The 22,983-nt window shown below is 47.6% G+C and overlaps 1 protein-coding gene across 2 annotated transcripts in view; it reads left to right on the forward strand.

Moving 5' to 3' along the window:
* USP43 (ubiquitin specific peptidase 43) overlaps window positions 1–22,983 on the forward strand; it is a 50,445-nt gene that overhangs the window by 19,553 nt on the left and 7,909 nt on the right. Inside the window, exons 4-14 of one of the 2 annotated variants that reach the window (XM_026005685.2) lie at window positions 3,180–3,272; window positions 4,904–5,039; window positions 7,461–7,596; window positions 8,864–8,999; window positions 11,228–11,339; window positions 14,246–14,349; window positions 17,247–17,324; window positions 18,351–18,477; window positions 18,573–18,921; window positions 20,573–20,731; window positions 22,186–22,350. In XM_026005685.2, the coding sequence (XP_025861470.2) occupies window positions 3,180–3,272; window positions 4,904–5,039; window positions 7,461–7,596; window positions 8,864–8,999; window positions 11,228–11,339; window positions 14,246–14,349; window positions 17,247–17,324; window positions 18,351–18,477; window positions 18,573–18,921; window positions 20,573–20,731; window positions 22,186–22,350 (1,595 nt within the window). The remainder of the gene's footprint in view (window positions 1–3,179; window positions 3,273–4,903; window positions 5,040–7,460; window positions 7,597–8,863; window positions 9,000–11,227; window positions 11,340–14,245; window positions 14,350–17,246; window positions 17,325–18,350; window positions 18,478–18,572; window positions 18,922–20,572; window positions 20,732–22,185; window positions 22,351–22,983) is intronic. The other variant, XM_072730348.1, reaches the window with a different exon arrangement.

Raw genomic sequence — 22,983 nt, forward strand, 5'->3', positions numbered from 1 at the left:
GTCTGATCTGGTCTCCATTAGGCGGCAATCCCTGTTAGGCTTTCTCAGAGCAGGTCCTGCAGGGGTGACATCTGACCTGTGTGTTGTCAGAAGCACCCCTGCCGGCATAGACATCCCCATTCCGGGTAGCAGGTGGTGCTGGGCGGGTCTGAGGGGTAGGATGTATGTGCAGCTGCCTCAGGGAGAGGTCGGAGTGCTGAAACGTGCATCGCCAAGACCCAGGGGCTGGTTTCTGGGCATTTTATCTGGCGAGAAGCAAAGAGCAGCTCTGAGTCTCAGGGGCGGCTGGCAAGGTTGTTTTTTTTTTTTTTTTTTTTTTAAAGATTTTATTTATTTATTCATGAGAGACACAGAGAGAGGCAGAGACACAGGCAGAGGGAGAAGCAGGCTCCCTGCGGGGAGCCCGATGTGGGACTCGATCCCAGGACCCCAGATCACGACTTGAACCGAAGGCAGGCACTAAACCACTGAGCCACCCGCTGCCCAAGGTTGGTTTCTGTATCAGAAGCAATTTGACCACTCTGGACTGCTGAAGGGAGATGGGCAGGGGTAAAGAAGGTCCAGGGGCAGTTCCTCCCATGACAGCTTGGGGGACTATAGGACAGAAGGATGTGGGGGATGGCTGAAGCCTGGTAACATCCAGAGTCTTCTCTCTCCCTCACTTGCTGGTCCCACTCATGTTGTCCTCGTTGCTCATCTTTGAAAAACATTGCTCATTTCGCACCCTTTCTGTAGTTTGTTTATTACAAAGACCATATGTTCCCTTCATTCTTTACATGTAAAATTAGACCATTCCATGTGTGTTTTTTTTTTTCTTTTTTTTTACCAACTACACATCTCTTGCTCCTTACGGAGATTCGTGGCTCATTATAAAGACAGACTCTATCTCTGTTTAATATGGTGCAAGCCTGCAAGAAGAATGCAGCCTCACTTAGCTTTAGTAGGCTCTAAATGCAGATAAATCAAAGAAGAAAAATTCCTTTTCATTTTTTTTAAAGATTTTATTTATTTATTCACAAGAGGCACAGAGAGAGAGGCAGAGACACAGACAGAGGGAGAAGCAGGCTCCCTGCAGGGAGCCCAATGTGGAACTCAGGACCCCAGGGTCAGGCCCTGAGCTGAAGGCAGACGCTCAACCACTGAGGCACCCAGGCGCCCCTGATACATGGTTTTTACCAAAACATCACCATGCTTTTCCCAAGGAGGCAGCAAATTGTTGGACTAAATACTCCGGTCTGTTTTCTGAAGCCATGGATGGCAGGCTGTTAACTCGTACCCCGGAGAGCCGACCTGCTTTGGGAGCCCATTTAGGATCGCTTTGGACAGCACCCTGAAGGCCTCAGGGTTTCTTGTTTGTCTCTGGTTTTCCCCCATTGAGTCTGCTCAGTGGGAAACTGGGAACCACTCCAGCTGGACTCCCCGCAGAGACTCAAAACCTGGTTGTGACACCTGCTCTGTTGTTCCGGGCTGACTAGTGCAGGAGCAGGGCTGTCAGCTGGGTGGTGGGCCCTGACCTCAAGGAGGAAGGCAGTGTGGATTTCAGGATGCATCCAAGATATTGGGAAATCCCTTTTGTCCTAGAAGAATATAGTACGGCATCCAAGTAAGGAAATAAAATGGGGGTGCCCATGTGGAATAGAAAAACTACTTTTAGAGATAACATGCTCTTAAGTAAGGGAGTGTTAAGTTTGAAAGTTTAAAGTGTGTGGTCTACTCAGAAACCATTGATGCATCATTTGCGTGTACTAAAGATTGTGGGATAGGTGATGAGCGTAGACTCTGGAACCTGAGCCTCCCTTTGCCACTTCCGAGCTGTGCGTCCTTGGGAAAGTTGCTTAACCTCTCTGTGCTTCAGTCGCCTCGTCTGCAAAAGGGGGATGATACTGGTGGTTACCAGTAGTAGGAGGGTTAATACAGGCACGATGGTCAGAACAACGCCCACTTCATAGTCAACGCTGTGTCCACATGAGCTATTTTGCTATTAGCTGCTTTTCTTGAGCTGGTACAACGAGCAGGGTGGACTCCATCAGTGGTTCTGTGTCCTGGATGGACATCCTGACAGCTGGGCCTCTCCCTGTCTCCCTCTCCCCTTGGAAACAGAATCTATGGGAGGAGGGCTGAGACATCTGTGTGCTTAGAAAAGCTTCCCTTGTGATTCTGGAGCAGAGTGAGGCTGAGAACCAAGGGAACACTTGGTCCTAAGATGCCTTCCGACTTGCACATTGGCTTTCTGTTTCCATCTCCAGGCATGTCAGCTTCCCTTCCCGTGCTCAGTGCACTGACATGTGTGATTAAACCTTCTTTTAAAAAAATTGGGGTGAGGGCACTTTGGTGGCTCAGTGGTTGAGCGTCTGCCTTCGGCTCAGGGTGTGATTCTAGGGTCCTGGGGTCAAGTCCCGCATCGGGCTCTCTGCTCAGCAGAGAGCCTGCTTCCCCCTCTGCCTGTGTCTGCAGTGTCCCTTGCTTTTGCATGCTCTCCTTCTCTCTCCTTCTCTCTTTCTTTTTCAAATAAATAAAATCTTTGTTTAAAAAAATTGAGGTAAAAAAAAAATTGAGGTAGAAGTCACATAACGTAAAACTAACCATTTTAAAGTGTACAGTTTGGCGGCAGGTACATGACCATGTTGGGCAGCCACCGCCTCTGTCTAGTTCCTATTTCAACACCCAAAGGAGAACCTGAGACCGTCCCCTGCACCTGGCACCCCCAATCTGCTTTCCATGTCTGTGGCTCTATGTATTCTGGATTTAACTATCTATCCACTGATGAATGCTTGGGTTGTGCCCGCCCTTGGTCTTGGGAAAAGTACTGCTATGAACATCAGTGTACATGTACTTGTGTCATCATCTCTTTTTGGGTATGTGTCTGGGAGGGGAATTGCTGGATCCCATGGCAATTCTTTTTTTTCTTTTTTTAAGATTTTATTTATTTATTCATGAGAGACACAGAGAGAGAGAGAGGCAGAGACACAGGTAGAGGGAGAAGCAGGCTCCTCGCGGGGAGCCTGATGCAGGACTCAATCCCAGGACCCCAGGATCACGACCTGAGCCTAAGGCAGGCACTCAACCGCTGAGCCCCCCCAAGCGTCCCTCACATGGCAATTCTATGTTTAGCTTTTTGAGGATCTGCCTAACTGTTTGAGTGCAATTCAGCTTGAAATTCTTTTCTTTTGTCCTCGCAGATCTTCCTTGACCTGTCCCCACTGCCTGAAGCAGAGCAACACCTTTGACCCTTTCCTCTGTGTGTCCTTACCAATCCCCTTGCGCCAGACGAGGTATGTGAATGTCCTGCGTGGTGAAGTTGACACCTGCCCATTAGTCCTTCCTGGGGTCCCTCTGGCCTCGCACCTGCAGTGCTGTCAGTTGTGGGTCTCGGCCAGCATTTCTGTACAAACAAGCCTGGAAAGCTGGCGATGTCTGCCGATTGAATGTGACAAAGTGAAAGGTCACCGCTTCCCTTCTTTAGCTGAGGAAGGAAGTATCCACGGTGCCTCTGTCAGCACGATCTCCGGGCTTACGTCTCTGGCCGACTCAGAAGCTAGCACCGGCTTCTCGGCTTCTCGGCACCTCTCAGCAGACTAGGGGCCAATCTGAAAAAAATCTGTCACCACCTGCTTTTCCCCTGCTTTGTTTCCAGATCCTTTTGGCTCTCTCTGAAGCAGCAGGGAAACCGTTTCTTTAAGGACCAAGGGAAAAAGGGGAGGGGGTGTCAAAGGAGAAGAGGAAAGCAGGATAGAGCAGGGTAGGGTCGAGGTAAGAGGTGTGGTGGGCTCAGCTTTATGGCCCCTTTTTTTTTTTAAGATGTCATTTATTTATTCATGAGAGACACAGAGAGAGAGGCAGAGACACAGGCAGAGGGAGAAGCACGCTCCATGCAGGGAGCTCGATGTGGGACTCGATCCCAGGATCCCGGGATCATGCCCTGAGCTGAAGGCAGCTGCTCAACCACTAAGCCACCCAGGAGTCCCATTGGCTTTATGGCCCTTAAGGCACCTGGCCAATGTCCATGTCACTGAAGTCTGGGGGGTCCTTTGCTGGTGCTGAGACCGTGGCATTTCTTCCTCCACCTCTGAAAATACCATCTCTCTTGCCCTCCACCCGTTGACAGTGCCCTGTCCTTAGGATGCACCTGTAGAGATAAAGCTTCCCAAAGTCATTCCCAGCAACTGAATCCTCATTTCTGCTTTGGCTTCCTGAGCTGCTCATCCTCTGGCACGGGCTGCGCATGGGCTGGTCCTTCCTTCAGCGACATGACCAGGGGATGCCTCCTGACGGACGCAGCATAGCACAGTTTTTGGGATCGCTGACTTTAGGGCTAGTCTGCTGTGGAGTTCAAGTCCCAGCTCTGCCAGCAGGCTTTGAGAATCCGACAGTTGTTGCAGGAAGGAGCCGGAGGAGTGGGCCCCAGTGTGTGTGTGGGCACAATAGGCAGTACAACTAGATATTCCAGAGAGTGTCCAAGGGAAAAGTGTCCGGCGGGTGGCAGGAGGGGCAGGGAGGAGGGGAGTGCTGTACAGAAGGGCAAGTATCCTATTACCAATCAATAAGGGGGGGGGGGGCATCAGTAGTGTCAAACTGTAGTGGAAGAGGCTTGACTGTTTTACATCTCAAATTGCAGTTTGTTTTTGCCTAATGTGACCTATTTAACAAACAGAAGCTTGAGATTGCAGGTCTGTACTGTGATTTTTAATCAAGTACCTTTTGTTTTTAACTAGCTAGAAAGTTATAGGGAGCAGAGACTCTGGGAGAGTTGGCTCTCCATTTCCACCTGGTGACAGTGTACCTAAAGTCAGTGACCCTACCAGAAAGCAGAGAACCTGCCTAAGTGTTGGACGTGACCCAATGGTAATGGGGTTGGCAGTTCATGTCCGCCCTTTATGTATATGGACACCTTCCTGTTTTCCAGATTCTTGAGCGTCACCTTGGTCTTCCCTTCCAAGAGCCAGCGGTTCCTGCGGGTTGGCCTGGCCGTGCCAATCCTCAGCACAGTGGCAGCCCTGAGGAAGATGGTTTCAGAGGAAGGCGACGTCCCTGCAGATGAGGTGTGATGCAATCGCACGGGGGCCAGGCTAGCAGTCTGGGGCCATTTAGACTAATTTCTGGTTCCCTGAGGTGACTCCCTGGGACTCATGAGTTTCTATTCAATCGGCCGCCCCTGGTGCCTTGATGACTGAGCCTTGAGCTCTCCCTGCATTTGCACAGAGTTACCAGAAAAGGGCAAAGACAGTGCTGATGATCACGATCTTAGTAATTCCAATGACAACAATGCCCAGTATTGCTTCTCAAGTGCTGGGCGCTTTGTATTGCGACCCTTGTATTCACAGCCAATGCAGCCCTGGTGACCACCTTGTGGAGTTGGTACGGTTATCCTTGTTTGATCCATGAGCAAAGAGGAGGCACGAAGGGGTTAAGTGACTCAGGGCCACACAGCTAGGCAGCGCTGACACAGGGTTTGATGCAGATGGTTTGATTCCAAAGCCTGGACTGCTGCTGTATAGTTTCACTCCTGAGATTATAAACCAGGATGCTGAAGGGGCCGTAAATAAAACATGAGGAGCTACTGAGGATGCGTAACACCTCAGTGCCGGAGTCTTGGTAAAGAGGCTGGATCTGCAATGACTTTGGAGGCAGAACTCATAACGGGGGACCCCGTGCACAGGCAGTGTGGGGGTGACGGTGGTCGACAGCCAGGTGGTGTCATGGGAGGGGTTTAGAATAGGGCTTTTCTATTTTGTGACCTTGGGCAAAGTAAGCAATTGGTCCCCTGTGTCTTTAACTAGGAAATGCAAATTTTACACCTCCCCGATGACCTCATGTCATATTTTTTTTCAAATTAAAAAAAATTTTTTGTAGCCTTTCTGTTAAGGAAAGACATGCACCCAGTAAGAGGTACACACCTTGAGGTTATAGTTTGTTGAATTTTTACACATGCATCCGTCCAGGTAACTGCCACGGTCACTCACTCTGTGGGCTCCTTCCTGCCCCTCCCCCCCATCAGTGCCTCTGATTTTATCCCCAAATTTAGGAGGATCTCAAGTCAGGGGGAAAAAGTGTATATCTTACTCAGTGAACTCAAAGTGTTCTTTGGGGGTATATTGAGAGAGAGAAAGAGAGAGAGAGAGAATGGGACAGTGGGTGAGTCTTGGGAAAAGAATTAGCAGTAAAAAAAAAAACCAAAAAAAACCAAAAGGCAGATGTGACATAGAGTTTGAATAATTATGAGTAAAGGAATTGTCAGGAATTTAAGAAGTGTGATGTGTTTGTTTGTTCAGGGAGGTAGGAGTCATTTGGCCTTTGGGTTGGAGTTTAAAAATCTGTTTTGATATTTTAACTGGCAGGGTTATTCCACTTACATTACCTACACTCATGAATATATTTGGATTTATTTATATCCTCTTATTTTATACTTTCTGTTTCCCCTGCTTTTTCTTTGTTTCCTTTTCCTCTCCTTTGCTGCTGCTCTTCTGTCGAGCAATTTTTGTTCCATCTCTTCAGGCTTGGGGCGTATATATATTCTATTTCTATGCTTATTTGGTGGTTATCCTTAAAATGCCAACATGTAGAATTAGCAAGGTCGTGTGTTAATTTTCCCAAACAACGCAAGGATCGTGGTGTGTTTTAATCTCCCTCCAACCTTTTTGGTTATTGTTGTGGATGGATATGATTGTCCAGTGTTTTAATCCCGCCTCCCTGGTTGTAGTACTTATACTAGTTGTTATTATTATGGATTTATAGAGTCAGTGCATTATTTACATTTACCAATGTTTACCATTTTCTTCGGCTTGTCATTTCATCTTACAACTCTAGGTTTTTTGTTTTTTGTTTTTGTTTTTGTTTTTTGATTCAGTTTGTTCCTTTTAACCCTGGAATTTATGTCTTACCAGAGAATTTCCCAGCCAGTGTGCCTTGAATGGCTTAGGTTTGTTTACATGATGGTTTGCTCAGCCCTTGAGGTGACAGAACCCTCAAGGCGGTCACCCCTCTGCTCTGTTATGTGAGCAATCGTTGCTGCTTGGCTGAGTGTGTTCCATAAATATATGTTCCCTGGATGCCATGATGTAAGAAAAGTTGGCAAAGGCTATTTAGTCCTTTCAGTAGCGATCTGTTAATGGTCAACAGTTTTAATCTGAAGAGAGCTTTATTTTATTCCTAGGAATCACATGATAGTTTAGCTGGGCATAAACTTGAGGTCCCCCTCCCCAATTGTCTTCCCCCATCCCTTCTCTTTAGCAGTTTGAGATCCTATTGTTTCCATTGAGATGTCTGTGGTCAATGTAATTGTTATACTTCCTCTGTTTTATCATGAATAATAAGCAGCATTTCTCACTTTTATCATGAATGATAAACAGCATTTCTTACTTAGAAGGGAGGAAAAGGATAAAAGAGACCATCAGTCACTTTTAGATTTCTTGCTTAAGTCCCCTTGGAGAAATCCAGAGGGAAAATGATCCTCCTCATTCCAGGTGATCTTGGTTGAACTGTGTCCCAATGGATTCCAGCGGTCGTTCTTTGATGAAGAGGACCTGAATACCATCTCAGAGGGAGATAATGTGTACGCCTTCCATGCTCCTCCACCCCCTGGTCAGGAGACACTCTCAGGTACAGTAGTGCGTTGCATAATTTTATGGATATTATGAGTCACACGTTTGAGCGGGTACTCCTTGCATGCTAAGGCATAAGATGTATTTAATTTTAGTACTTGGACCTGTCAGGCTATTTTTCTCTGATGTTTACGGTATAGATGGTTGATCATTAAAAATTAGTCAGGGGTTCTCAAAACCATGGTGAATATCAGACTCATGTGGAAAGCTTGTTAAGGCTAAGTTCTGGGTCCTCCACACTGAGTTTCTGGTTCAGTTTCTGGTCTGGGGTGGGACCCGAGAATTACCATGTCTACCAAGTTCTCAGGTGATGCTGCTGCTGCTCTTGAGACCACAGTTGAGAATGAGAATCATGATTCAGAATAGGTCCTGGGGTGATCTTTGTCTTTAGGACTCTTGTAGTTCAAAGTCTGTGCTCGAAATCAAATGTTTACAGATTGAAGCAGTAGATGGCCAAAGAGGTTATTAAATGACTGTTGTTAACCGTCCCACTCCCTGAACTTTGGACTGACCAAGAAGTCAGTATCTGATGGTCTTTGATTGCAGTTCAGTATATATTCTGGCCCAATCAGCTGGTCAAGAAGGCTGGTATTTGGAGGATTGGTCTGCCAGTGTTGCCATAGAGCTCAGGTGAATCCTGTGCCCTGGCCCCTATCCTCAGCCAACCTCAGTGGCAGGTGGTGGGAACCAGGGATCTGTGGTTGCTCTGAGTCAACAAGGAACCCCTGGGCAGGGCATTGACTGGCCCTGATTATTTAATTCAATGAAAAGACCCTCATTTCAGGTTCAATCAAAGGAGACACACCTGTGCTTCAGAAGTCTGATTTTTCAGGATGATCAGAAATTGAGGATAGTTTAATTCTTCCTCCTCCTCAAGGGTAGAGGTTCTTACCTTCCCTCTGTGTTTCTTTTGTTGGCGGAGGAAACCGGAGCCAACTCGTGGCGCTCTGATTCAGGCATAAAAGCAACCAAAATCATTTTGGTGTATTTTTCAGATTGACTTTGGGAAGTGTTAATTAAAATCCCTGCCTACGTTTTAACATTACTGGCTGAACACAATGGCAAATTCGCTACCACATATGTGATCTTCCTTTACCACATACCCGATGGCACAAGTGCCACGGATCTTGATATCTCTTTCCTTAGAGTGCTTTAGTGTCTCCCAATGGTGGTTAATAGATGCTCAAGGAGAAGAGGGGCTAGAGAGACCAGGCTGTGCCCCCAGCAAATTCTTTAAGAATATGAACATAATTCTCTCTCTTTAGCTCATCCATGTGGTTTGTCGGTGTCCCCACGCTTGGCAGCCCGTGAAGGGCAGCGAGTACCCCTGTCTGTCCCCAGCAAGAATAAGGTGCTAATCCTCATCTGTAACTTGGTGGGGTCAGGGCAACAGGCCAGCAGGTACGTATAACTTCATCTTCCTTTTACATGATGTGTGGACATGTGTAGACTCAGGCTTGGAGTTCTATCTAGAATAATTCTAATTTGATAAAAGCAAGCATGCATTCTCAAGGTTAATCAACTAGGATTTAGGGTACTTTCTGACCAAAAGGTTCATCAATAACTGCCTTAAACAGATGGCAAATGTCGCCCCTTAGCAATTAAACCTCAGAGACTTTCCTGTTGATTTCAGGAACAATTATTACGACTTTCACCACTGTCGTTTTATATTGTGCTGTAAGGCCTGGTCAGGGGAGGAAGACAAGAGGAAAAACTGGCCATAAGAAAAGAAGAGATAAAATGACCACTGTCTGCAGATTATATCATCGCCTGTCCAGGGGGCCAAGAACTGGGAAGTGATCAGAAGTTGTGGAAGGGTCTGGGTGTGGTTACATAACGAATAGACAAAACCAGATCATTTTTGTAACCAGTTCAAATTAAACGCTTGAAAGCTATAACTCCAACCAAAAGTGTCTATACTGATTGATAAAATGTTTGTAAAATTCATCTGGAATAATAAACTCGTAAGGATAGAAAATATTGGGGAAAGGAGAAAGGAGGAAGGAAGAGGGGTTGCTTTATTAAACTAGAATAAAGTCTCAATTATTAAAAATTATGATATAGGTTATATAAATAGCAATAGTTTTTGAAGCCAAAAAAATTGTAATATCTCTGGAAAAAATTTTTTTTCCCATTTGAATCAGTGTAACAGGATAGGCTGAATTATATTTGAGTGTTATATGATAAAAATGGTACATTTCATATTATTAAAGAGTGAATAAATTATTTAGTATATAAGGGTAGGGCAAATTGATTTCTTTCTTTTTATTTTTTATGATCAATTTTTTACTTCTGACGTAGATTCACGTTTAAATTCTAGACTGATTAAAAGGAAACCATAAGATAACTTGAAGATAATGTAGGGAGATATTTATGTTTTTGGGCAGGAGGAGTCTTTTAATGCCTAAGGTACAGGAGGTTATAAAGGAAAAGACTGATGTTTTAGATGCATTTAAAATTTTAAGCACAAATGAGAAAAAAATATTCACATCACATGACAAATGAGAAAAAATACATCATGTGACAGGTGAAGGGTGCATAAGCCATGGTATAAAACTCAGCTTGGAAATTAGTGAGAGAGATAACTCTTAGTAAAATGAGGGAGATTTTAGGGAGATTTACCTTAATTCACAAAAGAAATACAAGCATCAGTTAAAATACTCAGCTTTGTTAGTCATGATTCTAATTGTAACAGCAAGAGGCTCTTCCGCTTTCAGATCAGTAAAAGACTTTTACAACTTGATAATACTCACTCTGGGCAGGTGTCAAGGGAATGGGGCACACCTGCCACTGTACACTGGCGTGGCTTCTCGGGAGGGCAGCCGGCTTACACATCACTTTGGTCTCGTGCATTTCCGCTTCTGGAAATTTATTCCACAGAAATAATCGGTCATGCGCACACAGAGTTGTGTGTGTAAGCACATATATGTAGCTCCCACCATAAGCAGGCACCATAAGTTAAAATTTAAAAGATTGGAAGCAATCTGAATGCCAGACAGAGAAAAATGTGAATAAGCTGACTGTGGGCAGCACAGTGCCTTTGCCCTTCCAGATGCACTAGCTCAGGTTTGAGCTGAGTTTCTGCAGAGTTTGTTCGACAGTGTCACATTCTTATCCCTTCGGGTCTTCCTACAGCCTTGCGTGGGTGGTGGTGATTTGTCCGGTGGTACCCACGGCTGAGCCGGAACTGTGGCCAGAGCCACCTCTGGCTCACCATGGTGCGTTCATAGCTTGGAACATGGGAAACACTCTCCCAAGAATGCTCTTGATGAACAAAAGCATCAGTGCATCAGCTGGATTGGCTTCCCTCTGGGTTCATCCCTGCCTCCATTTCCTCTAGCTGCTGTGTTCTCTTCCTCTGTTGTGGGGAAGAGTCTCCCAGCTGGCTGAGCTTTGCAGCCATCTGTTTGCACCACCATGTCTCTCTTTGGCTTTGCATTTCTGGGCCTCTGTTTATACCACCGCGTGTCCATTTGCAACGAGGTGCTTCGAGGAGTGGTTTGGTGCCGTGCTTGGCGCTTAGCTCTTACTCAATGGAGAGGTGCTCCTGAGCACAGTCAATGCTCGTGGCTGTTGAGTAGCATTGGTTGTTCCGCTGCTGACATAACCAGAAGCCTTGAATGTTTCAGGTTCGGGCCGCCTTTCCTGCTCAGGGAAGACAGAGCCATCACCTGGGTCCAGCTCCAGCAGCGCATTCTCAGTAATGTCCGCTGTGTCATGAAGAGTGAGGTCCCCATCCAGGTCAGAGCGTGTGTGTGTGTGTGTGTGTGTGTGTGTGTGTGTGTGTGGCAGGGGATGGAGATGAGGGTAGGGATCTAGGAGGAGCTCAAGATAGACCAGCATTTGCTGTTAATGAGAGCCACCCAGGTGCCCCAAATATATAAAACCTTTAAAACAAAAAACAAAACCCAGCTTTGATCATATGTGAGGAAGTAACCATTCTGTGGCCTCTGCTGTTTTATTCTTTGCACCATTACAAAATACCTTTCATGGACAGAGTCTTTTTCTTGTTAAATCTCTAAAAACACCACTGGAATAGGATTTATGCTGTTCTTTTCTGTTTTGTATATTTACTTAGGGCTTTTCCTGGAGAGCAGGGGTCTCATAAATTGTAACTTACATGTTTGGATTCAGAATTTCAGGGGGCTTGAGGTATAACTCATGTGGAAAATATACTCGAGGTATGATTTTCTGTGGCAAATGTAAATGGAGGTTTATGTCTAAATGTGAAAATCTAGGTATTACAATAATTTTATCTGGTTTTTTAAAAACTGAGATTGGGGCACCTGGGTGGCTCAGTGGTTGAGTGTCTGCCTTCAGCTCAGGGTGTGACCCTGGGGTCCCGGGATCGAGTCCCACATCGGGCTCCCCATAGGGAGCCTGCTTCTCCCCCTGCCTGTGTCTCTGCCTCTCTCTGTGTGTCTCTCATGAATGAATAAATAAATAAAAAAATCTTTAAAAAATTAAAAAAAATGGTTGTGGGGTTCCTAAGGATGACCCATCCGTGTAAACCCACAATGCTTTAGTACCATATTAAAACCCTGACTCCATATGGTCATACTTTGAATACATTCAGAATTCTCAACCTTGAGCAGAAGAGATTAAAATCAGTGCAGGTTCTAGAATGAGTTTCCCTAGCTAAGAACAGAAGATAGGAGAACATCTTCCCAAAATGGCCAATTTGCTGGGCAGAGTGAATTCATTTGAATCGTGAAAAGATAGAGATCTGTCACTGCCAAGACTTTTATATGCGATCACTTTGCAAACTTGCTCTGTGTGCAGGTGGGGTAAGCTGCCTCCACGCCGGGCCACTGCCTAAATCGTGTTGATTATGTTGCCATCCAAACAGCCAAGGACTATTAGGAAAAAGAACCGCAACCCCACCCTCCACTTTGCTGCCCCCAGATTTAAGAAATAGTCTCCTTAGGAAGTACAACCCTCCCCTGGCCACCCCTGGATCAAAGCCTCTGGAGGCAGCTTGCTTGCCTGCGATCAATTTTGTCCTTGTTGAAACTGTAGGTGAACTAGAGTGTGGCCATGGTCCAATCGGGCAAGCTCCCCAGACTTCATGCTTAAGGCTCCCTACAGCTGGCTTCTGCTTCACCTTAGCAGCGTTCCCTTGCCCCCTGCACACATGAGCTGCTGCAGCCAGGGGAGCAGATTGCAGCTGTCTGCATGCGTGTTGGGTCATGTCCATGCACCGTTGTTCTTTCTTGGAACTGCAATGCCTGTCCCCCTTATTTCCCTGTGTCTGACCTCAACCTATAGCTCATCAGTGCTTTACAAGTAGAGATGCATCTACTTTTTGCCATCGTCAGGGTTTGGAAGGATATTTCACTGTTTTTCTTGTTAAAGCTAAAGTCACCCGTGACCACTTAAAGAATTATATTTTCAGGATGTGTGGGTGGCAGAGTGGGTGAAGCATTCAACTCTTGGTTTTGGCTCAGGTCTGTGACCTTAGGGTTGTGGGATCGAGTCCTGAGTTGGGCTCTGCACTCAAATGTGGAGTCTGCTTGAGATTCTCTATCCCCCTCTCCTTCTGGCTCTCCCTACCATGCATGCTCTCTCTCTCAAATAAGTAAATACATCTTTAAACTGTATTTGCTTTACTTGAAGACACCACTGATTTTTTTTTTAAGATTTTATTTATTCATGAGAGACACAGAGAGAGAGGCAGAGACACAGGTAGGGGAGAAGCAGGCTCCATGTAGGGAGCCTGATGGGGGACTCAATCTCAGGTCCCCAGGTCATGCCTTGAGCTGAAGGCAGACACTTGACCGCTGAGCCACCCGGGCATCCCGACACACCACTTTTTGACTATTGTGAATAACACTGCTTATGACAGCCTTCAACTTCAGAAATATTAGAATATGAAAATAAATAACATGCATCTTAGAATGAAAACATAGGTAGTATTTCTTTCTGTGGCTTATTTTGTAGTGTATGAATACTTCTTAAGCATTTGGTATGTAAAAAAAGACTCTAGCTTGCTTTGATTGCCTCATTTTGGCAACTTGGTGATGATGATAGTCATCTTGAGGTAAGGTATTAAATGATCTATTCATCATTAATTAACATAACTGAGCGATTTTCTTCCATTGACCGAGCCAGCATCTGCTCCAATTAAATGTACACTATTTAAAAAACACTGTTCATTGTTTGGGAAAATTTAGTGTGTTAAAGAGCTAGATTGCTATGGTAAAAGGTACACTGTCTTTTTTTTTTTTTTTTTTTTTTTTTTTTAGAGGGAGGAGGGGAAGAGGAAGGGAGAGAGAGAATTTTAAGCAGGCTCCAAGTACAGCAATGAGCCTAATGCAGGGCTCAATCCCACGATCCTGAGATCATGACATGAGCCGAAGTCAAGAGTCGGATGCTTAACTGACTGAGCCACCACTCAGGTGCCCCTACAGTGTGCATCTTAAAAAAAAAAAAAAAAACCAACCCAAAACCACCCACAAAACTAAATAAATAAATATTTTCATGTCTTCAGAATGAAGACATGAAATGTCTAATGCCTAATTTTTAAGGCAGTACTCAAAATAGACTATAAACATAAAGGATCATGCTCTTTGAGCAACTTATTTGTCCTCGACCCAACAGAAGTCAACGTGATGATGACCCACCAACTTTGTTTTCTGTCTCTGTAGAACCCGGGATCTCTGTTCTCCGTCCGGGTTGTGGGGCTTTCCCTGGCCTGCAGCTATTTATCCCCACACGACAGTCATCCACTCTGTCACTGGGCAGTTGACAGGTAAGGACGTTCCAGCTTTGGTAAGAGAACAAGCGCAACTGTACTTGCCTGGAGCGTCAGTGAATGGATTATAATCCTAGCTACCCCTGGTTGCTTGCCTTGTGGTGTCAGTCACCTGTGTTAGGTCCTTGGACACATTTCTGTGCTTTCAACCCTTGTGTCTAGAGAGGTGCTGTGATGGCCACTCAGAGATGTGGGGACGCTGAGGTTCCCGGTGATGACTTGCTCATAGTTTTTAAAATTTTTTTGAAAATTTTAAAAAGATTTTATTTATTTATTTGAGAAAGAGAGAGAGAGAGCATATACAAGCAGGGGTGGGAGAGGTCAGAGGGAGAGGGAGAAGCAGACTTCCGCTGAGCAGGGAGCCCGATGCGGGGCTCGATCCCAGGACCCCGGGATCAGGATCTGAGCCGACAGCAGCACACGCTTCACCCACTGAGCCCCCAGGTGCCCCTAACTTGCTCATACCCATGTAGCTAAGGGCCCAGCCCGAATCAGAACCCATTTCCGTCTGACTGAGAAACCCAAATTTGTTCAGTTAGCTCAGGGTGCTGAATTCAACCTGAATGTCCCGTCTGGGGTGGAGGAGAATTCTCCCACTGAGCCTTTGGCTCAAACTGTAGAATCCCATGTCTGTGATGGAGGGGGAACACCGGCCTGGCCACCCCTGCATCCTTCCACCTTGCACGGCCCTGCCAGGTGATGCTCGTGAGCGTCATGATACCCAAGAGGTGGTTTTTCTCTGTAACTTATCTAGGGCTCTGGGTCATTTTCTACAAGATGTAGAGTTACCAATAAACGTCTCTGGTTTTCTGGCTCAGTCCACCAAAGCTGAGTGAATCCATAACATAGGTGCGATACTCTCAATTATAATAAGAAATATATATTTGGTCTTGTGGCCGCAGAGCTCCTAAGGCCCTTGGAATGCCTTTAGTGATAAGTGATAAAGGTGTCTTATTCTTCGCAACAAGCCCTTTCAACCACACCTGAGTCTGTATTAATGAGGTTTTGTTTTTTTTTTAAAAAAAGATTTTATAGATTTATTCATGAGAGACACAGAGAGAGAGGCAGAGACACAGGCAGAGGGAGAAGCAGGCCCCCTGCAGGGAGCCCGACTCAATTGTGGATCCCAGGATCATGCCATGCCCTGATGCTCAGATGCTCAACCACTGAGCCACCCAGGTGCCCCTAATGAGGTCACTTTTGGAAAGAACCTCAGGACAGGGAGGGGTGAGTTGCCAGGGGAACCAACCATGTGATTAAAGGTGGGAGCTGTCCTTCCCACCCACAGACATCAAAGGAGGGAGAGGGTTGGAGATGGATTGCACTTCCAGTGGGCAATGATTAATCAAGTAGACCCCCGGAAGGGCTTGTTTTGGGAGCGTCCAGGTGGGTGAGCACATAGTGGTGCTGGGAGAGCTCTGCAAGCTCTGCCTTCTGCACCTCTTCCATCTGGCCATTCCCCAGTTGCATCCTTTTATAATAAGCTGGTGAGCAAGCAAGTGAAATGTTTCTCTGAGTTCTCTGGGCCACTCCTGCATATTAATCAAACCCAAGGAGAGGGTCCCCAGAGCTTCCAGTCTGTAGCCCAGATCACAACCTGGACCTTTGGTGTCTGAAGTGGGGAGGGGGCTTTTGTAGGGCCAAACCCTCCACCTGTGTGTGGATCTGATGCTGTCTTCAGGTAGATAACGCTGGAATGGAGGTCATTGCTCTGTGGTGTGGATAGAAAGCCCACACTGGAACTGGTGTCTGAATCCAAATGGATATCAGGATCACAGTGGGGGGGCGCCTGGGTGGCTCAGCCTCTGCCTTCAGCTCAGGGCATGATCCCGGGGTCCTGAGATCAAGTTCCACATAGGGCTCCTGGCAGGGAGCCTGCTTCCCCCTCTGCCTGTGTCTCTGCCTGTCTCTGTGTATGTCTCATGAAAAATAGATGAAATCTTGTAAAAAAAAAAAAAAAAGGAAAAGAAAAAGGATCGTAGATGGGAAGGACTCGTCCCTTTGTAAAGTCCAGGAACCATCAGGAGGGGTGGAAGATCGAAGGTTTGATGCTTTCTGTGCCATCTTCACCCTCCTCGCCTGGCAGCTGCTTTACAGAGTAGAGTTAGGGAGGCTGGAGGACTGTTGGCCTGTCCTTCTTTGGTCTGATGGGACAAGTGAGCACAGGGGCTGGGGGGCCTCTGAGAGGGGCCCTCCTCGTGGCACTCTGGCTTCCAAATGAGTTCCACAGACTGTGATGCCAGCCTGTACCCTGATTGTCACCGGCCCATGACAGAATTTGAGAGGAAGCCCTTAGGTATGTCAAGGCAATAGGACAGAGCAATTGAAATAGGATGAATGCATAATAATTTTGCATAATTTTTTTTAAAAAATTGAACTATTTTGTCCTTCCATTACGTTTATATTGTATTTCACAAAAGGATCTATCTGTAATGGTTTATTTATTCTTTGAAAGATTTTGTGTATTTGTCCATGAGAGACACAAAGAGAGGAAGAGACACAGGCAGAGGGAGAAGCAGGCTCCCCACAGGGAGCCCAATGGGGGACTCTATCCCAGGACCCCGGGATCATGCCCTGAGCCGAAGGCAGATGCTCAACCACTCACTGAGCCACCTGGGGGCCCGTAATGGTTTAGAAACATCAACAAAATGGTCTTTGACCATAAGTAGTTTGAGAAGCCTTGAACAAAGAGTCTGGTTGCACAGGGAGTGGACCACGCTAAAGGAAGCCCTCTCTGAGGCCATGACCCTTCTGGTCACATTTCTATCTCCCTGGCCTCAGTTTACACTCAGATCTTTGGGCAGTTCTGTTTGGGACATCAGTCCTGGGGTGGGAGGCAGGGAGGAAGGGGAAGGAGGCCTCAAACTTTCTTATGGGCTGTGTTCTTTCCCCAGGGCCATGCACCTCAGGAGGCCAGGAGGCCCCCCACACATCAAGCTGGCTGTGGAGTGGGAGAGCTGTGCCAAGGAGCGGTGAGTACAACAGCACTGGGCTCCAGGGGAGGAGAGGCAGAGCCTGCCTGTTCAAATAAATCCTCCCATGCCCTGTTTCCCCCGATACACCGGAAGGCAGGAGGCCGTGTGGTCCATGCCTCTGGGAGACCCTGGTGACACGTGTCTGCATGTAAACAACAGTAATGACAGTGATGACAGTCATGCTGGGTGGTGTGAGGAGCAGTGGCAGTAATAGTAGTAATAGTAGAAATAGTAATAGATAATATTAAAAATAGTAGTAAATAGGGACACCTGTGGGGCTCAGAGGTTGAGCGTCTGCCTTCAGCTCAGGGCGTGATCCCGGGGTCCTGGGATCGAGTCCCACATCAGGCTCCCCACAGGGAGCCTGCTTATCCCTCTGCCTGTGTCTGCCTCTCTCTCTCTGTGTCTGCCTCTCTCTCTCTGTGTCTCTCATGAAAATAAATAAAATCTTAAAAAAATAGTAGTAATAGATGCTTACCCACTCAGCCCATGCTGGTCACTGCCCTGAGCAAGCGCTTCACCTAGATGCACTTTATCTCCCCTTCACCACGCCCTGTGAGGTCAGTACTACCACAATCCACAGTTTTTAGACGTTTTCAGGTGCACAGGGAGGTTGAGCAGTTGCTCGGTGTCCTGCAGCACATTCATGGCCGAGCCAGGACTTGAACCCAGGCTGTCCTGATCACTCAGCTTGGCTGTTCCTATAACTGAGTATATACTTTGGAAAAGGACGCTGTTCATTCCAGCAAGTGTTTATTAATCTTCTGCAAGATATGGGCCCTGCGCTAGCTGAGGAAGCCTAGACGAATCGGCTGAGCACCGGCCCCCACCCCCCTACCCCCCAGGAGCTGGCAGGCGAGAGCAAGTATCCTGGTCAAAGTGAGCAGGGCTCAGCGTGTGTGCGAGGTGCTGGCGGGGCCACTTCACCTCCCCTGGTGGCTGCCTGCATGCTGCACATCGAGACAGGTGAGAGTGCCCTTGGCTGTAGGAGGCCCTGATGCCCTGAATGTCTGCACCCTGCAGGCTGTTTGGGAACCTCCAGGAGGAGCGGGTCCAGGATGCGGACAGTGTGTGGCGGCAGCAGCAGGCACACCAACAACACAGCTGTACCTTGGATGAGTGCTTTCAGTTCTACACCAAGGAGGAGCAGGTGTTGCCCGAGGGTCTGGGCTGGGGATGGGGGAGGGGGGGCTGGCCACGTGGCATGGGGGGCGGGGGCCTCAGAGTCACTGGCTTCCTCTCTAGCTGGCGCAGGACGATGCATGGAAGTGCCCGCACTGCGAGGCCCTCCAGCGGGGCATGGTGAAGCTGAGCTTGTGGACGCTGCCCGACATCCTCATCATCCACCTCAAGAGGTTCTGTCAAGTGGGTGAGAAGAGGAACAAACTGTCCACACTGGTGAGGTTCCCGCTCTCTGGCCTCGACATGGCTCCGCACGTGGCCCAGAGAGGCGCTGGCTCCCCGGCTGCCACGGGCCCCTGGCCGTCCTGGAAGCAGCCGGCCTGCCTGCCCGCTGGCTACCCGCTGGACTCCCTGTACGACCTGTATGCCGTCTGCAACCACCACGGCAGTCTGCAAGGTGGGCATTACACAGGTGAGCCTCGCCTCGCGGCTCGTGCTGCTGTGGTCATGGGTCGGGACCGTGGCCTGAGCTTTGGGACGCCCCCCCCCCCACCGCCGCCCAGGAGAAGGTGCTCCCGGAAGGCTGGGCTCTCCCCCGACCAGGACACTGGGCATGCTGGGCGGCCTGTGCCCCTCCTGTGCCAGACCCTGTGTTGGGTGCTGGAGCTCCTGGGAGGAGCAAGACACATATGAGTCCTGCCCTCGTGGCGCTTCAGTCTGATTTCAGACACACAGGTGCTTGTTGCTTCAGCTCTTTCACTGCCTGGCATCATGAAGGGTATACAATTGATGGTATCTGTGATAGGAATAAGGCCTCTCTGAGGGTGGCGCCCATATGCCAGAACCAAAGGAAACTAGCTATGTGAATAATGGGAGGAAGACCATTATGGGAAGAGCTACTAGTATGTGCAAAGGCCCTGGGACAGGGTTTGATGTGTTTAAGAAATGATGAAAGCCTGTCACGGCTGAAGTATAGCAACCCGGGGTAAATAACACAGATGAGGCCGGAGAAGTGGGCACTATGTGTAGGCCATGGACGAGAGTTTGCGGGTTTTTTTTCCATAGGGTAATGGGAAGCCGTTAAAAGACTTTAGGGTTAAGGACATAATCTAGTCTACAAATGTAGCTCTCCTCTGTGGAAAAGAGGCAGAGAAGGGAGCCAGTGTGGAAGTTGGAATTCCAGTTAGGAGGCATTTCTGGGGCTCAAATAAATGAGGGATGGTGTTGGCTGGGACTCAGGAGGTGACAGTTGGGGTGTTCCAGATGCGTTTTGGAAGTAGAATCAGTAAGACTGGCCTTTGGTTATGGGGGTGGAAGTTTGCGCTCAGCGAACTGTGGCCCTCGGGCCAAATTCAGTCCAGCGCTGGTTTTTTTATACAGCTCAAGAGTTAAAACATGGTTTTCACATTTTAAAAGATGAAAACGAAGAAGAAAAGGAATATATGGCAGAGACCATCTGTGGCTGAATGGGACCTGTAAACCCTAAGATATTTGCTATGTGACTCATTACAGAAAAATGGGCTGACTCCGGATTAGTGGGTTCTGGATGGCACCATGGGCCGAGATGTGGAGGGGAAGGAGAGTGTTTTGTCGTATTATTTGGAAGGTGGCAAGAATCTTATTTATGGACCTTTGCTAAATGTTTTCCTTCAGTTCTGAGGCAGGAAAGACACATACCATAATCTCAAATACATAGTTGTTTTTTAATTTCATAATCTCAAATATGTTGTTGTTGTTGTTTTTTAATTGCATACTGAATCAGAGATGCGCATTTCGAACTTTCTCAAGGAACCATGTGAACCTTGACATTACTGTCTGGCTAAATAATTCAGGGCTTCCCCGTTACTGGCGATTTTGCCAGAACCCCAGGGTTAAAACCTAAGGATTCCGGCTTGAAGTCACAGCTCACTGCATCTGGGAGGGTAACTGATTGATCTGATTCCCACAAAATTCATTTCTGCTCAGACATGGACCGATTTTTCTCATTCTGTTAACAAACAACGTCCATTTTTTTTTTTCAGCTCTGCTCGTGCGAAATGCCTTTCTGGGTTTATTTCTTGGAGGGGGGTGGTGGTGGCAGAGAGGGCTCCAGTAATTGGCACTTCGGATTTGGACCTTTGCAGCCTACTGCCGGAACTCTCTGGATGGCCAGTGGTACAGTTACGACGACAGCACGGTTGAACCGCTCCCAGAGGACGAGGTCAACACCCGAGGCGCTTACATCCTATTTTATCAGAAACGGAACAGCATCCCTATCTGGTCAGCCAGCAGCTCCGTAAGAGGTATGTGCTGTCGCTCAGGAAGGAGTGGGGAGCTGGGAAGGTGTTCAGTTGAATGAACGACAAGGACCAGGGGAGGTAGGTACAGATCCAGAAGTGGGGGGACTCTGACTGCAGCATTTGTAGGGATGCACAATGGACCCAGGGGAAAGGAATAAGGAATAATGTTTTGTAGCCGATGACCCAGCTGCTTTTGTAGCTGTTTCAGGATTTCAGGTTTCCAGTCTCACTCCTATCCAGCCAGACTGTAATTTATTTTTTTTTAAGATTTTAAATCTTTTTTTTAAAATTTTTTATTTATTTATGATAGTCACACACAGAGAGAGAGAGGCAGAGACACAGGCAGAGGGAGAAGCAGGCTCCATGCACCGGAAGCCCGATGTGGGATTCAATCCGCGGTCTCTAGGATCGCGCCCTGGGCCAAAGGCAGGCGCTAAACCGCTGTGCCACCCAGGGATCCCTTTTTTAAGAAAAAGAGAGCACAAAACGGAAGGGCAGAGGGAGAGAGAATCTCAAGCAGACCCCCTTGCTGAGATTGAGCCCCATGTTGGGGCTCTGAGCCTGATGGGGCTCGATCTCATGACCCTGAGATCAGAACCTAAGCCAAAACCAAGAGTTAGTCGGACACTTAACCAACTGAGCTCCCCAGGTGCCCCTCATGTCAAACTTTAATTAGCTTTGCACATACACCTGCTTTCATCCTATTAGAAAGGCTTGGGGGGACGCCTGGGTTGCTCACTGGTTGAGTGTCTGCCTTTGGCTCAGGTCATGACGTTGGGGTCCTGGGATTGAGTCCCGCATCGGGCTCTCCACAGGGAGCCTGCTTATCCCTCTGCCTGTGTCTCTGCCTCTTTCATGAATAAATCAATAAAATCTTTAATTAAAAAATAAAAATAAAAAGGGCGAGGTGGTTGTTAGGGACACTGGGCCTCAGTAGGAAAGATAGCTATTAAACCATACCCAGTAACATGTTCATTAAGCAGCCTCAAACTTGGAAGTCTGGAGGTCAACTTTGACCTCCCTATGTGATTTATTGCGCTCTGCAATCCTATCCTATAATTGTTGGGAGGTGGCCAAATTAAACCACAACGCCCCAAGGGGTCTGAATCAACCCCAATGGGAAATCTGCCTTCCTTTTATAGAACACAGAACGAATGGAAAACCTGGCCTATTAGAAAACTGGAGTTGGTGGCAAGTGATGTCAAGGGAAGCCCTTCCATGCCCGTCACCACGCTGACCTTTCTGGGCCCGAATGCCTTTCCCTAGATTGTCAGCATGGTCACGTGGTCAAGCAGTTTGCGGGGTCCTCCTCTGGTCATCACTTCTGTTGTGTAATTCTGCTCTGGTTCTGCAGCCCCGGGACTCGGGGGTGGGGGTCTGGCTGCGGAGAGGCTCCTCGGAGGACCCCGAGCCACCTGGTGGGGGTGGGTCCAGCCTTCCCTGTGGCTTCTCCGCAGGCTCCACGAGCTCCTCCTTCTCCGATCACTGGCTCCTTCGGCTGGAGAGCAGTCACGGCAGCACCAGGGGCAGCCTGTTGTCCTGGAGCTCCAGCCCCGGCCCCTCACGGCCCCGGGAGCCTGACCCTCCCGTCTTCACCAGCAGCCTCTCCGATCAGGAAAAGGGTATGTCCCACTGCGACTTCCGTAACTGGGGAGGAGTGTACGGAGAAGCCCTTCAAGAAGGAAGTTGTAAAAACTAACCTGGCTTTTGCAACATTTAGAAAAACAAAACAAAACAAAAATCAAGACCGTATTAAAAAAAAAAATGTCCAGCGCCCTTTGCAGAAGCCCCCTGATTAGTAAAAGGGCCCTGAGACTTCATATTTTTGGTGGACGTGCCTCTGGTGGTAAATTTTCTCGGTGGCTTTTATTGGGCCTTCGAGGCTTCGTTTCTCACATCATCGGTACTTTCCAGTTCCAGATACTGTGTTATTTCTGTTTTCAATTCCATTTTGAAGGTTATCTGGGAGTTTCAGGCATTCGTGATTGGGGGGGGGGGGTGCAGCTCGCCCTTTAATTCTTTCTCATTTTGTGGATTGTGATCCAAGAATGTGGCTTTCAAAAAGCATCCCCTTCTCACGATCAAGTAAGTGCACGATTATTATTTCGTCAGTGTTCTGTGCACACATGAAATAATGCCTGTTGTGTCAAGTCAGGGGACATAAGCTCTGTGTCGAAACTATTCAATTAGGTGAGTTGGTTTTTGGATTCAGTTCACTTTGTCTTCACATTGACTTTATCAAGGGCTGCCTGGCT

The sequence above is a fragment of the Vulpes vulpes genome, chromosome 12, assembly GCF_048418805.1.
Source record: "Vulpes vulpes isolate BD-2025 chromosome 12, VulVul3, whole genome shotgun sequence".
Lineage (NCBI taxonomy): Eukaryota > Metazoa > Chordata > Mammalia > Carnivora > Canidae > Vulpes > Vulpes vulpes.